Source organism: Ornithodoros turicata, chromosome 10 (assembly GCF_037126465.1).
Source record: "Ornithodoros turicata isolate Travis chromosome 10, ASM3712646v1, whole genome shotgun sequence".
In the NCBI taxonomy this organism is placed as follows: domain Eukaryota; kingdom Metazoa; phylum Arthropoda; class Arachnida; order Ixodida; family Argasidae; genus Ornithodoros; species Ornithodoros turicata.
In genome coordinates this window covers 17,763,651-17,777,156 of record NC_088210.1, presented here as the reverse complement: position 1 = coordinate 17,777,156, position 13,506 = coordinate 17,763,651, and the positions used below count along the sequence as shown (strand labels likewise).

The window sequence follows — 13,506 nt, the reverse complement described above, 5'->3', positions numbered from 1 at the left end:
AGAGACGAAGCAAAACAAGAACCAAAGAAAACCCAAGAACAAGATACATGGTTTCGAGGCAGTGCCATACGTGGTGATGTGAACGTCAAACAGAGAGAGCAAAACATAGCGGTTTTCGGGCAGTATTAGCCATAGGAAATGTATGGGGTGAGAATTTGGCTTTGTTTCTAACTTTTTCTCTACAAAATGGTAACGTTTGAAAAAAAAATATTGATGAAACTTGAGACAAATGACTATAAGTGTGCAAAGTTTGAAGCGCAAGAGACGTCACCTTCTGTTTTTACGACGCGATCGGAATGTGTAACCTTTGCTGAATTCACCCTGTAGAACTAGCATTAGGAACCTACATATGGAGAGAGAGAGAGAGAGAGAACGTCGGCCGCAATGCAGCAGTGTACCAATACGGAATTACTTCTTCACACGTTCCTCTCTATCCACATTAAAATTTATTATTTATCTCTTATTATAACTCCTACGTTACATTAACAAAATAAAGTAATTATAAATACCGGAATATATCCATCGACTTGTTCGACTCGTCTACGAATCCGTTTTCTCGAATCCGCACAATTTTTTCGTCAGAACAGGCATATTTTTCTCTTTCCCCAAGCTGCATACCTCGCTTCTTCCTAAGCACTGACACAATGCATTGACAAATAAAATTCAGTGAAAAAAAAGAAAAGAAATCTCGAAAATGCGTTTATGACATAACGTTCACTTTTTTTTGCTAAAGTACGAATGCACCCGTCGAAGCTTCCTACATCGGAACAGGTAAAAAGTACAAAGCTGATATTTCTCCCAGAACAAGTAAAGCTCAAATGACAAATGCACTATGCGATCTCCTGCTTTCCACATCCATCCATCAAACGCGCTAGAGTAGATCATGTAGATGTGCACGGGGTGCGTGAAGAATTTCAGTGAGCCTAGGTCAGAACAGACAGAAGCTGCCTATACTAAGAGAGAGAAAGAGAAATCATGTGTCTGACGGTTTTCGGATAATCGTGGCAGCAACCTGCTTCTGATTACTTTTCATCACTCATGTGCCACAAAGCTGATTTTGTTTTAATACAATTCGGTTTGTTAAGGAACAGAATTCCCTGATTATCTCGGTTGGCTTTTGCAACTGTTCCTCGTCACAAGATTTTGCCGTTCCGTCACTTTGTCCAACACCCGTTTATGAGACCCCCAAATCAATGCTGCTGAATCAATGCTGCAAACTTATTGACAGATCATATAAGGGAACTTTAGTACGTATACATAGTGCACAAATACCATCAAACGACTTTCTGTTTTTTTTTTGTAACACTGAAACTCATCACTTATGGCTCTTCTATAACCGCCACAGTATATATGGTAAACTATACCATAGACACAGGATTTATGTACCCAAGAATGATTTGCTGTTCCTGATGGCTATGTAACCGACGAGTATCCGTTTTTTTTTTTTAGACCCAGTGTTATGCGCACGCAATGTTGTTTTGTCGCCCCACTTGACGAGCAATGTGAACTTGGTGGCAACCTGGACACAGTGTTTGAAGTAGTTTTCAATTTTATTTTTGTAAAAAAAAAAACAAAAAAACTACGGGTGCAATTGGGACGAAAACAGTGACGTATCAGAACTTGACGGCTCAGTATATCGAATATATATTTTTTTTCTGAAATTGCACATCTTTTGTCATTTTTTGTCTCTTGCTAATGTTAAAAAACACACAATCTCCCTATACAGCTTGCTTGTCGCCAGTTTCTGTTCGTAAATATAGTTCTTCACCCACAGGAGGCCTTCGCAAAAATCAACCGCCATTTAGCGGGGAATGAATCAATGGTAACCGGGAAGCGCATGAGATGCGAGGCACAACACTTCATCAAGCAAAGCGATCTTTCACTCAAGTGCGCGCACACACACACATATCTGCGTGTGTTTGTTTGGTGCGCTGAGAACGTTAATGTTTGTCGTCTGCGAAATCGACAGAGCTAGAAGGACCCGAGAGTCGCTAACACTGCAGCGACAGTCGAAATTGCGTCCCCATAAATAACGGTTCCCCTCCGTAATGACAAAATCGATTGTAGAGTGTGTGGTGTTCACTGCTCCTCTCGTGGCGCGGCTGCGTTCGCCTCCAATGCTTGGTGCTTGCCGCGCGCGCAGCTAGATCTCGGCCCATTGCGCATAGTGTGACCGGGAAAACGTAACCTCTCGAGAGCTAATCTTATAAAGTTGTAATTATATATATATATAATTTATTAATTTATATATAATAAAGTTATAATTTATAAAGTTTTTTAATGTTAACCTTATAATGTTAAATTGTGTGTATAAGTAAAGTTGCTGTCTAAGTAAAGTGGTTATTTTGACCAGCGATACGATGAACAATGTATTTGTCTGTCGCACTGGGAGTATATAGCGTTATATAAATTCGATTTCAATTTATTTCGTTTCGATGCATGATGCTTGCCGCGCGCGCAGCTAGATCGCAGCCCACTGCGCATATTGGGTGACCGGGAAAACCTCTCGAGAGCTAACCTTATCAAGTTATAATTTATAAGGTTTCAAGGCTAACGCTATAATGTCAAATTGTGTGTATAAGTATAAAGTTGCTGTTTAAGTAAAGTCGTTATTTTGAGCAGCGATACGACAAACGATATATTCGTCTGTCGCACTGGGAGTATATAGCGTTATACAAATTCGATTTAAATTTATTTCGTTTCAATGCTTGACGCTTGCCTCGCGCGCAGGTATAGATCGCGGCCAACTGCGCAAGTATGGTGACCGGGAAAACGTACTTATCGGGAGCTAACCTTATAGAGTTATAATTTATAATGTTTTTAACCTTATAATGTTAAATTGTGCGTATGACCCGCGATACGATGAACGATATATTTGTTTGCCACACGATAAATATTAACGATACGATTATTAAATAATTAAATATAACGATACAAATTCGATTTTAATTTATTACGTTTCAATTGGAAGAGGCAGCACAAAGCCGCGAAGGCACAGCAGGACGACAACGGCTGCTCTCTCGATTTACGCTATATAGCAGCAGTCACGAAACGAAATAATAAATTTGATACCTAATTCATGTCTATAGGATATGCAGAGTTTCGTTTCAGTCATTATTGAAGGATCTGGTCTCGTTTCGAAGTACCTTTCAAAGTACCAAAGTGCGTTTGAAAGTACGTCGCTTCATTTTTGACATCTCCCAGTGTTGGGTGTACGAAGAAGTTGTTTTGCAAATTTACTTGTGACGTCAGAAATACGACCAACGTGTCACTATCCCATGTGCGTAAACAGAGGACGGGAGGTACGTAGCTTTTTAATCTCTCAGGCAACCAACCGCTATGCGCGTGTGCACGGGTGCGGTCATAACGTGCATGCATCCGCGCAGATGTCTGTGCGACGTCCCGATTTGTAAAAATAGTGAGTTTTAGGGCATCGTACGCTATCGCCTTTGCGTACCTAAAGGGTAGCCTTGTGTTTCTGCGCCCTGCGCGAAAGCTCTCTTTATATTTTGCGCATGCGCAGGATCACCAACGCTATACTTTACGTACGCAAAGGCGATAACTTACGGGAGCGCGCGGCACAGTGCGCATGTCAAATAACCATTAATGCCTCTGTCGTCGCAATTGAAAGTAATTACTGAATTCAAAATGACGTGTACAACTGTGTGATACGTTGCATCGCTGTGCTTTTAACTGCTATTAATAGAAAACTATGGATGATGTAATGTTCCTGCGAAGTTCGTGTGCTCTGTAAAGAAAAAAAAAAGTCTCTCACGCGTAACGTTTGCATCATGCACGAATTTCTTTTCTTTTTTAATTTCGTGTTAGCGCCGCGAGGCAACTGTGGCTATGAGCGGCGTACAGGGCGTGGACAGATGAAGAGAGGACAGCAGGAAGGAGTGGGGGACAGGGGGGTTAGTATGCGTCCTGGGCCGACTTCAGGGGGAACTGTGCCGACTTTCGTCTGAAAGGTCTTCGGAAAACCCAGGGAAAACCTCAGACAGTACAGCCGGTGACAGGACTGGAACCCGTGCCACCTCCCAGTCTCGGCGGCATGAATTTCTCCTATACAAGTGCGACGACTGTGGATGTGCGGATCGATGCGGACAAACTTATTTCAACTATAGCGCATTTGCGGATATGCGCGGGTGCTATATGCGGATTCGGATACTGTCAGTGATACCTTCCGGGTGTTATGTTGTGAAGTTCTCTTTTAGAGTGCAACAATCTGCCGTCAACAACACTTCGTTTGGACGATAATGAGTGGAGTGTAAATAGACGGTACATTGTTATAGTGAAATACAATAGAAGGCACTGTACTAAGAGTCCACTAACGCGTGTGTTTCGGGAATTAAACAATATAGCACGGGCAGGCCGATGGGGGGGGAGATCATTTTTCTTCGCGGAATTGTGCGCTGAAAACCTCTTGGAAGCCGCGCCGCCGCAGAAACCCAATCCCCTTGTCGCTCCTTCCATCGACAATGCTTCTGCCAAGGTTCTTAGTAGTTAATTGCCGTAATTATTGCGGGACGATTATGGTGACAGACTATAGCTGCTCTGATACGTGATCTCGGCTCTTGCCCCAGACCACCCGGGCAGCGAACACATAGCTTGGTTGTGTCTCAACGGCGCATGCGTCGAGGCGTTCCTCCAGAACTGAGAAGGGCAGGCGGCGATTTTCGACAGAAAAATTGCATTGACCAGCGAAATCCTATAGATGATGGAGAGCTTGCACGTCTGAAGAAATTGTTTCGATTATTTATTTATTTTGTTGGATGCTCACTTGTTTTGCGTATACCCCAAATATCTTGCAAGCTTGACTTCTACTGCACTCTTAAAAATGAACTTCACCGCATAGCACGCCCCTAGCCAACCATAATCTCGAATGATATTGTTATCTGCCCTGATTTGTTGAAAACGGGAGGCGTACGACTTTTTTGTGTCACTTATGCTGTTCATAATTGGCACAAAAAAGGCGTACGCCTACCGTTTTCAACAAATCAGGGCAGATAACGATATCATTCGAGATTATGGCTGGCTAGGAGCGTGCTATGCGGTGAAGTTCATTTTTAAGAGTGTGGGTCTCCTGTGCGTTATCAGCCTCGCTCAGTTCGTATGCATTTTCTCAACCCACGGGCCTCAACCACATATGATCATTAATGTTGATTATCGACGTGTTTATTGTCTTATCTACATCCGTCCATGTTTGCACCACTCAAAGTCATCGTCTGCAGACGATGAGAATGAGACGTATGACGAATGAGAAGAATATGTTTGTGATCGTCTGTGTTCTCCTTGTGTTCAGACAAATTTCATCATGGACAGGTGTTAACACTGACCTTCTTTTTAGGAAGTCAGCGCATTGTAAATAAAACCTGTAAAATTATAAAAAGTGGAATAAAAATTAGTGTTGGTAATCTTCGCGAATTTCGCGATCGTGCATTTTTCTACAAATCTAAGGCCCCGCGAAATATTGTTAACGATGCTAACGATTGTTATAGCATAATTGTAATTTGCAACGAATGAGTATCACAAGGTCGAACTGACTCACTCAGCGCAATTTGTTGCAGCACTATATATTTTTGTATACGCACTTGGCACAATTTGGCAACATTTACACTACCCTCGATTACACACTCACTCGAACATCATTTCGTCGTTCCACATGCACTCGGTCTCAACTCCATAATGTATGCTTGACCGTCGACATCGAGTTCAGCGAGGAAGGTGAACTTCCTTGGTGAACTTGTACTTGAACTTCGTGGATGCATATTTCCATTCATTTGTCAGCCTGCATAAAAACGCAGCTAGTAAAATATCTTGATTTAGCTCTGCGCTGGCACGGCGAAATATAGCATATCGCAGGCTATATCTTTTATATTTCTTTTAAAATAATTTTGTCGTCTCGCTCCTTTAATATAAATTCTGCAAAATCAATCTTAATAATTCGTGGGACGTTTAGAGAGTATTTTGTGGGGCTTTAACTTAGCTTTGCACGTTCTCATCGGCGTATATTCAACGTACGGTTCGAAATACTGAGCTACAACAAAGTTTATAGATGAAACACAATTATGCAAAACGATAATTTTTTCTATGCGGTTTTATCGGGAAGTGTCGGAGCTTCTGTGACAGCGACATTCACGTGTAAAGAACGCCCTTTGATTCCAATGCAACTCGGCGAACATTGATGGGTACGAGTCTCATCCTGCTGTACTTCATGTTTTGTCTGTTACCTCGAATTCAAAGAAATATTATACTTTATTAGTTATTAGCGTCCACGCACAAGCTTGCTTGCGTTCTATACTTTTATGATCATATGCAGAATGTTATTTTGCTCGTCATATTCTGGGTGTATAGTGTATAGCTGTCGTGCAGACATATACAAGATACTATATACGAATGTATTTAATACTGAAGCGCGAGCGTATACTTGACATACAACAACAACAGATAAATTAATGACGATGAACGGGGAAAACATGGGAAACAGTATATGCAGATACTTGTAAGATAAAGTAATTAGAGTAGCAAATACTTCGGAAAGTATTTAAGATGTATTTAATGTGTTGTTTATTGGTCATGAAACCGAATACTGTATTTTTCTTTCCCTTTTTTTATTTTCTATTTTTCTGCGTAGGCATTATTGGCTCGTTGTAGAAGTTGTATTTCACGGTGTTCGTCTTCCTCTTATTCCTTCAAAAAGAATCCATCTGGTCGATAAGTTGTTTTTGCAAAAGAAGAGCGAAAGACCATGGAAGCAAGGATATACCCTGAAACTGAACATGGTATGAAGACAAACGAAAAATAATTACAGTATCGAGTAGAAAACTGTGGAAAAGTATTTTCAGTAGAGCACAAATACCTTTCCGAAAAAGTACTAAGTAAGACGCTATACTACTATACTACTAAGACACTCAAAAATTATTTAAAAAAACGGTATTTTGAGTACAGTACTCGGGGTTTGCTATCGTGTCCCTGTTTGAACTTGCAGTACATATGCTGCGAAGTGTATATCACTTGATGATAAATAGAAAAATTAATTTCAATATACGGATCCATACACTGCGTTACCTGACAGCCGTCCCACACAGGTATTACATAAAACGATACAGCAGCAGAGTTGATGCATTAACTTTTTCCTTTTTTTCCCCCCGCGCAACTATTGGAACAACCTTCCGGACGACATGGTGTCGGCAAGGAATATTGACCAGTTCACGTCCAGACTTGAGAAACGCCTGTGATGTTTTGTGATGAGCTTTATGCGTTCATTTGAATCTGTTCCTCCCTTGTACCACTCCTATATATACTTGGAGGCCAGTGGTATTTGTAAATAAACAAATATAATAAATAAATAAAAGACAATTGATAATTGGGGGTTTAAGTCGCGACACAACTGAGATCATGAGCCACTGAGATCATGAGGTTTGCGACGCCACAGCGGTCGGCCTGTGGATATAAATAAAATATAAATTAAATAAAAGAAAATGAAAACGCTTGAAATGCTTGAAATCGCGTTGCTTCACACATATCTCACATCTAATGTTTCGCGTGCAATGGGGTAGTGTACCGCTCTCCAGTGGTGAATCACCCCATGTCATAGTCAAGATTTATTTGGTGTTGTTGTTGTTGTTGTTCGTGGTGGATTGGTGCTAACCGTTCGATTGCTGTGATTATGCTATATACGTGCTCAGGAGTTGAGTAGATCGGGCCTATATACTTTACGCCCAGATCAACTCGTGCCTGCGCGAGGGAAGCCAGATAATATTGAAACGAAACAACCGATGGACATTCGAACCTGACGACGTATCCGTAATGACAGACCACGCCCAACTAATCTCCGAATGTATCTGGACGTGAAAAATTGAGCTTCGCTGAACACGTTGGAACCGCGCTCTGATTTATGCGTCACTGCACAGTTCGTTACGTTCAACCCTGTCTATAATCGCGCACCGAAGCGAAATTAGTGTTTTTCGTAATGAAGTGTCCGGTTATCGTGAACCGCTTATGAGTGCATGCGTGCTTTACTGTCGTATATAGGATAATGATCCGTAAGAAGGTACTTGCGTAATTTCTTCCTTCACGTGAATATCTTTCATCTGGCCGTCGTGCATAGCGTTTCGCCCCAAGTTGCATTATTGACAACGTGCACATGCAAGACAAATACAACGGCTATGTTCGTAGATATCTTGCGTTCGGACCGTTCGGAGATGCGTGTTGTCCTGTGTTATATCCGTATGAAAGAAGGAAGTCACTGAAAGGTTAGCCAGCTGTATAGGACTCGAACCCACATCTTCTGGATTACCCTTCCAGGGCTATATCAGTTGAGCTAAGCTAGCACACCTATACTATGCCACTCGGATTGTGACGACATATTCGCTCTCTCTTGACCTATGTACTTTGCTCATTCTTTCCCTTCCTTTATATCTTGACCAAGCTCTATTTCGTTTTCCCTTTAATCGGGTTTTCTCTGTCTGGCCTTTCGCGAGGTTTGCTCTTCAAGCTCTGTGTTTTTGTTTTCTCCTCCAAGCATACTTTTCTCCGCTATACAAGTATACTGGAATACACTTCAGTACACTATACTCAGGCAGTACAAAATGCAAGCATGCATTTGCAAGCAAAATATACAAGCACTTACAAAATAAATAACTGGTGAGTGATAGCACAAAGACGTACACAATTTGGCGTCGTTTTCCATGATAGAAACACGCAAGCGATATGCCCAGGAGGGGCACTGATTCACCGCTATAGGAGAGCGAGCGCTCGGCGCAACTGTCCTGTTAAGTGTGATTGTTACGACGGGAAAAAGTACGAGTGCAGCAGTTGACGAGGGCAACATCTCATTACGGCCAAAGTCTCATTACGGTCCAAGTCTCATTATGGCCGAAAGTCTCATAACGGCCAATAAGGATAACGTGCTATATACACAAGTTTGTAACTTTTTTCTTTCCCAATTTAAAATGTATCAGCTGTAGTCCTCAGCTACGAATTGTGATCTTGCTACTATAGCGCAGCTATGTACAACACAGCCGCCGTGTGATATTAAATGCCGCACTTGTAGGGTCTTTTGGGAGTTAGAGCGGCGGTATGCTCCTGCGCGCCTGTCATGCCACCGAATTGCCGTTCTCGTCACGGTGTGCGGTGCCCATATATGCCGCACTGTATGGGCAGTATAGACGACCGTGCACCAGCTCCCAGCCTTTACCCTTTATTCTTCTTCTTCCTAAGCTATATCTAATCTAATCTAGACAGCCATCACTGCTACTTTAAAATTAACTCCGAAACGTGGTACTAGCGATAAAATTAGCAAAGTGCATGTTAATATTGTTACGACCTAAACAGGACAACATAGCCCAATATTGGACCAATGGACAAATATGGGCCCGACATTGCCAATATTGGTCCAATGTTGGGCCAATATTGGCAACACCGGCCCTATATTGGGCCAACATGTTGTGCTGCTTAGGTCGTAACAATATACGCTGCTACGAAAGCATAACAAAACCTGTGTGCACTCGAAGGTTTGCGGGTGGTACACAGGGCAAACTGAAGGAGAGGTCAGCGCTTTTGTGATTCTTGATAAGATTACTATTATTATTTTGACGCTTTTATAGGAGGATATTTAAGCCGATGACGATCATGCGAATTTTAAACGCCTAATGCGTCTTCCATCCTCTGTTTTAACTTCTAAGCAGCCTTATACACTCGTTGTCGATTATTTAATTACTGTATTTATTTTTCTTCCAACAAACCAAACCAACAAATTTCTGGGCAGCAGTGTAATATAATATATTATGTTTAGTATACCTCCGAATTATGAGACCATAGCGTAATTTTGAGTGTAACTACGTGTATTTTTATTCATTTATTATTAATTAATTTATTTATTTAATGACAACTTTACAAAGCCTTTAATGACGATGCCTGCCTTCTATAAAGCAACTCCACCAAATTCTTTCTGCAATAAAGTTATCTGTGAAAGAAAATTGCTATAGTATACCGGTCTATTTGTTCACCGATGCATCGTTTATCCTACACAATCCTATTCCAACCCTTTCCCAGTCATTCTTTTTTGTTTCATTTTCATAGGCTGTTCCGATAAAAATCGTCAAGAAAATGTACGTTTTTGCCCCCTTGATGATGGTGGTGGTGGTGGTGGTGGTGGGGGGGGGGGGGGGGGGGTTTGTTTATCTAAAGAAATGATGGTGGTCTTCGAAAATACATACATATGTACTAATGAAGTGGAGTGTGGGGTCCGTATAGGACTTTGAGTCCTCACTGTGAGTATGCCATTTCACGACATTAGCGCCAGAAATAGGGTAGAGTATCGGTCTTGGCGATGAAACTCTCCAATCACCATCATTACAATAAAGTTGTTGCTGTTGGAGTGTGGTGCGAGAATTGATAAGCGCATGGTACCACGAAGTCCACAATAGAAAATCGAAAGGGCTGGGTGACATGGCGTTGGAATGGATTCAGGGAGCTAATTTATTCATTTCCTTATTTGGTTCACTATTGCTTGATCCCATATTTCTCTCATTTTTCAAATAAACGTATATCCCCCCTCTCACTTTTATACATACAAAATACAACTGAAGCTATCTAAATTTATTATCACACACGTTTTCATGCAGTTAGATTGCGTTTCCATGAAAGCTTTTGCGATAATAAATTTAGATAGCTTCAGTGTCCTTTCTCTCTCTCTCTCTCGTTTGCCTGCAGTACTTGACGCGGCTTCCAGTCATTCTTTCCCTCGTTTTTCCTTTTTTTTTCAGCAAATCGATGTATTCTATGTTCTACATTCTTTCCATTTTCCTGTGCATGGGTCTATACCCCCTCCCCCCACCTCCCCTTCTCGCAACACCGACAGAATATTGATGCTAATGTTTTAATTTATTGCAACAACAATAATAAATTATGGGAAAATATGGAATGCAGAATGTTAAAGCTACGTATTGGCATCATGTCAAATTCATGGGTCGAATAAAGTAACAACTGCTGTTGTTGAACTGATGTTGTCATTCTTTTACACGTCTTTTCTTTTCCTCGAGTCACAAGCATGTTGGGACGAGAAATACGTTGTTATCTTTGCAATGTACTATATACATCGTTCATTTTAGGTAGGCACTTTGTAATTCACCAACGTGAGAACGCGCATATGACAATGACATATGTCATTTGCATGTATACAGTCCACCCCCACAAGAGTATATAGCCTTCTTCAACACAAGCGTTTTCTGTTAGTGCTATTGCTATACAGCTTTCAAAGTTTTTCTCCACATAACGTTCTATTGTTCGTTCCTTCACCTATGCATGCACCTGTCTTCGTGCTCTTGGTTGATTGGTTGGATTTAAGAAAAAAATAAAATGGAGATTTTGGCCTCACTATAATCTGAGGCCCGCAACTCCACATCACTTGCAGCAGTTACGTGCTCTTCCTCTGTTTGATCAGATTGGTTTGTTTTCCTCATTTTTTTTTACACAATGCACTATTGACTGGCAGGTGCCTGTCGTATATATCGAGTCAGATTACCTCGATATATCTCAGGTCATTAAATCTCATATCCGCAATACGTTTGTGATTCGACGAATTCGTGCGCACCCGCGTGTGTGATATCTCATTTGCGTGTGTCATGTGTGTGTGCGAATGTGTGTACGCCTCATCTTTTTCACCGTCATCACACTCATATAGCAACACACATGCATTGAGGTATGGTACCGCAATTGTTCAGGTGAATCACCTCATCCCATCGTCACCCATGTAATTGTTGTTGTCGTGCCATAGTACCACGGTATAAGCTCTGCAACGGTAGGCTACCTGCATACACGACAGCGATGACTATAAATGCACACGTTACGCTTTTGTTGTGTTTCGCCGTCGCTAACTATTTTCGCCGCCTAGCGAAAATCATTGAGGAAATTGCATGCACTGACCTTCCGGATTTGGTGACCACCATTTCAGTACCACACGCGTAGAACTGTTCCCAGAGATCCCTTCCTTCCAATGTCACCTTCGGGTCGTCCTGAACACCGTCATCCTCTGGCTCCAGGGGCCTCATGGGAGGTCTGAACGCGTGGGCCGCGAACATGTCCTCGGGAGTCAGGGGTGTCGGGACTCCCTGCATTGACGGGCCGCCGTGGAACAAAGATGGCGGTGGTCCCGGGAAGCACTCTGGCGGTAGGCCCAGAGGCAGGTAGGGCTGACTCAAGATTGAGTGCATGCTGAAGTCCGTGGTCCGCCCGGACGTCCCCGCGCCAGAAGCCAGCAGGAACGGGTGGAACGCCATGGTCGAATCCGTCTGGTCGAAGCGCATACCGGGCCCTGGAGGTCTGCCCTGCGTTGCAGTCTTGAGCCACTGCTCCCTTGTCCGCAAGAGGGTTCGCCTGCCTCTTGGTGTCCTGGGTGATCAGCTTTCAAGGACCTATCGCTTGATAGGGATGCTCTTGAGCTACACGGTACGCTTTTGCTAGGACTGACTTTTGTCGAGAATGCGCCTCAGATGTTCCTTGCACTGCGTTTGATCTGGAGAGCGAACCCAGGGGAATCACACAGGCGTTTCAATGTCGTTTTCGCATATCTGCAACAAGACGCGCAAAACGCGAGCTACGTTCCTGGCTTAAAAGCAGAGGTACAGTCCACTAGAAGTATGTCTTCACAGAGTACCTGCTCTGCACACACATTTCTGGACCACCACCGTCGTCTTGACGTCGCAGAACGTTTCAGCAATCGAAACACCACACTGTTGCAGCTGTGTCTGTCGCACCTGTTTCTTGCTGCGCAGTTCAGAAGCCAAGCCACAGTTCCACGCCGTTCAATCAACGCCGTTCAATAGCTGCAGGGACATCGTACACTCGAAACACTATTCACGAGAACCAGCACAGTGCATCACGACGAAAGTCCTTTCTTTATATCCAGAGCATGGTCGCTACACGGCGAAGAAGAAGGACGTGTGCGAGTTGTCGTCGGATGTCACGAGAATCTCCACGGGGATTCTTGGCGTAGGGAGGGGGTTTCCGCCCCTTATCTTATCGACTAGGTGACGAATAAACAAGTTGTCACAACAGCGTGACACGGCGTCGCGACATCGGACCCCGCTGCCGCCCGCTCGATAGCCGTCCCCACTGAGAGTTGTGGGAGAGAGCACGGCAACGGGCAGCGTTCGTTCGTATCGGCAGGGTGGAGATTTTTTTTTTCGTTCTCTCTCACTCTCCCTGTCTCTTTCTCTTTCTCTCTTGCTTGAGAAGGATGGGTAGCTCAGCTGGGAGTCGCTCATTGGCGGGTAGGAATGAACAGAGCCAATCGTAGTCGCGACGCGCGATCCAGCCCCTCCGTTTCGCGCTTCATTCATGCAGAGCGCTCGCCGACGCGGAATATGTGTCGCCATCTGGTGGGTTAGTCGGAAATTAAATGTCTCGCGGGATTGTGGTGGGACGGCTTGAATGAATGTGTGGAAAGGCGAAAAGGAGGTGTCTGTCAAATACTCTAGACAGACGGCAAACTTAAGACCG

At 43.2% G+C, this 13,506-nt stretch overlaps 1 protein-coding gene across 3 annotated transcripts in view; it reads right to left on the bottom strand.

Moving 5' to 3' along the window:
* The window catches only part of LOC135370219 (T-box transcription factor TBX3-like), a 64,878-nt gene extending 51,778 nt beyond the window's left edge, over positions 1-13,100 (bottom strand). For all 3 annotated transcript variants that reach the window (XM_064603921.1, XM_064603923.1, XM_064603922.1), the window contains exon 1: positions 11,932-13,100. In XM_064603921.1, the coding sequence (XP_064459991.1) occupies positions 11,932-12,311 (380 nt within the window). In that variant the 5' untranslated portion in view covers positions 12,312-13,100. The remainder of the gene's footprint in view (positions 1-11,931) is intronic.
* Between the last annotated feature and the right edge of the window lie 406 nt (positions 13,101-13,506).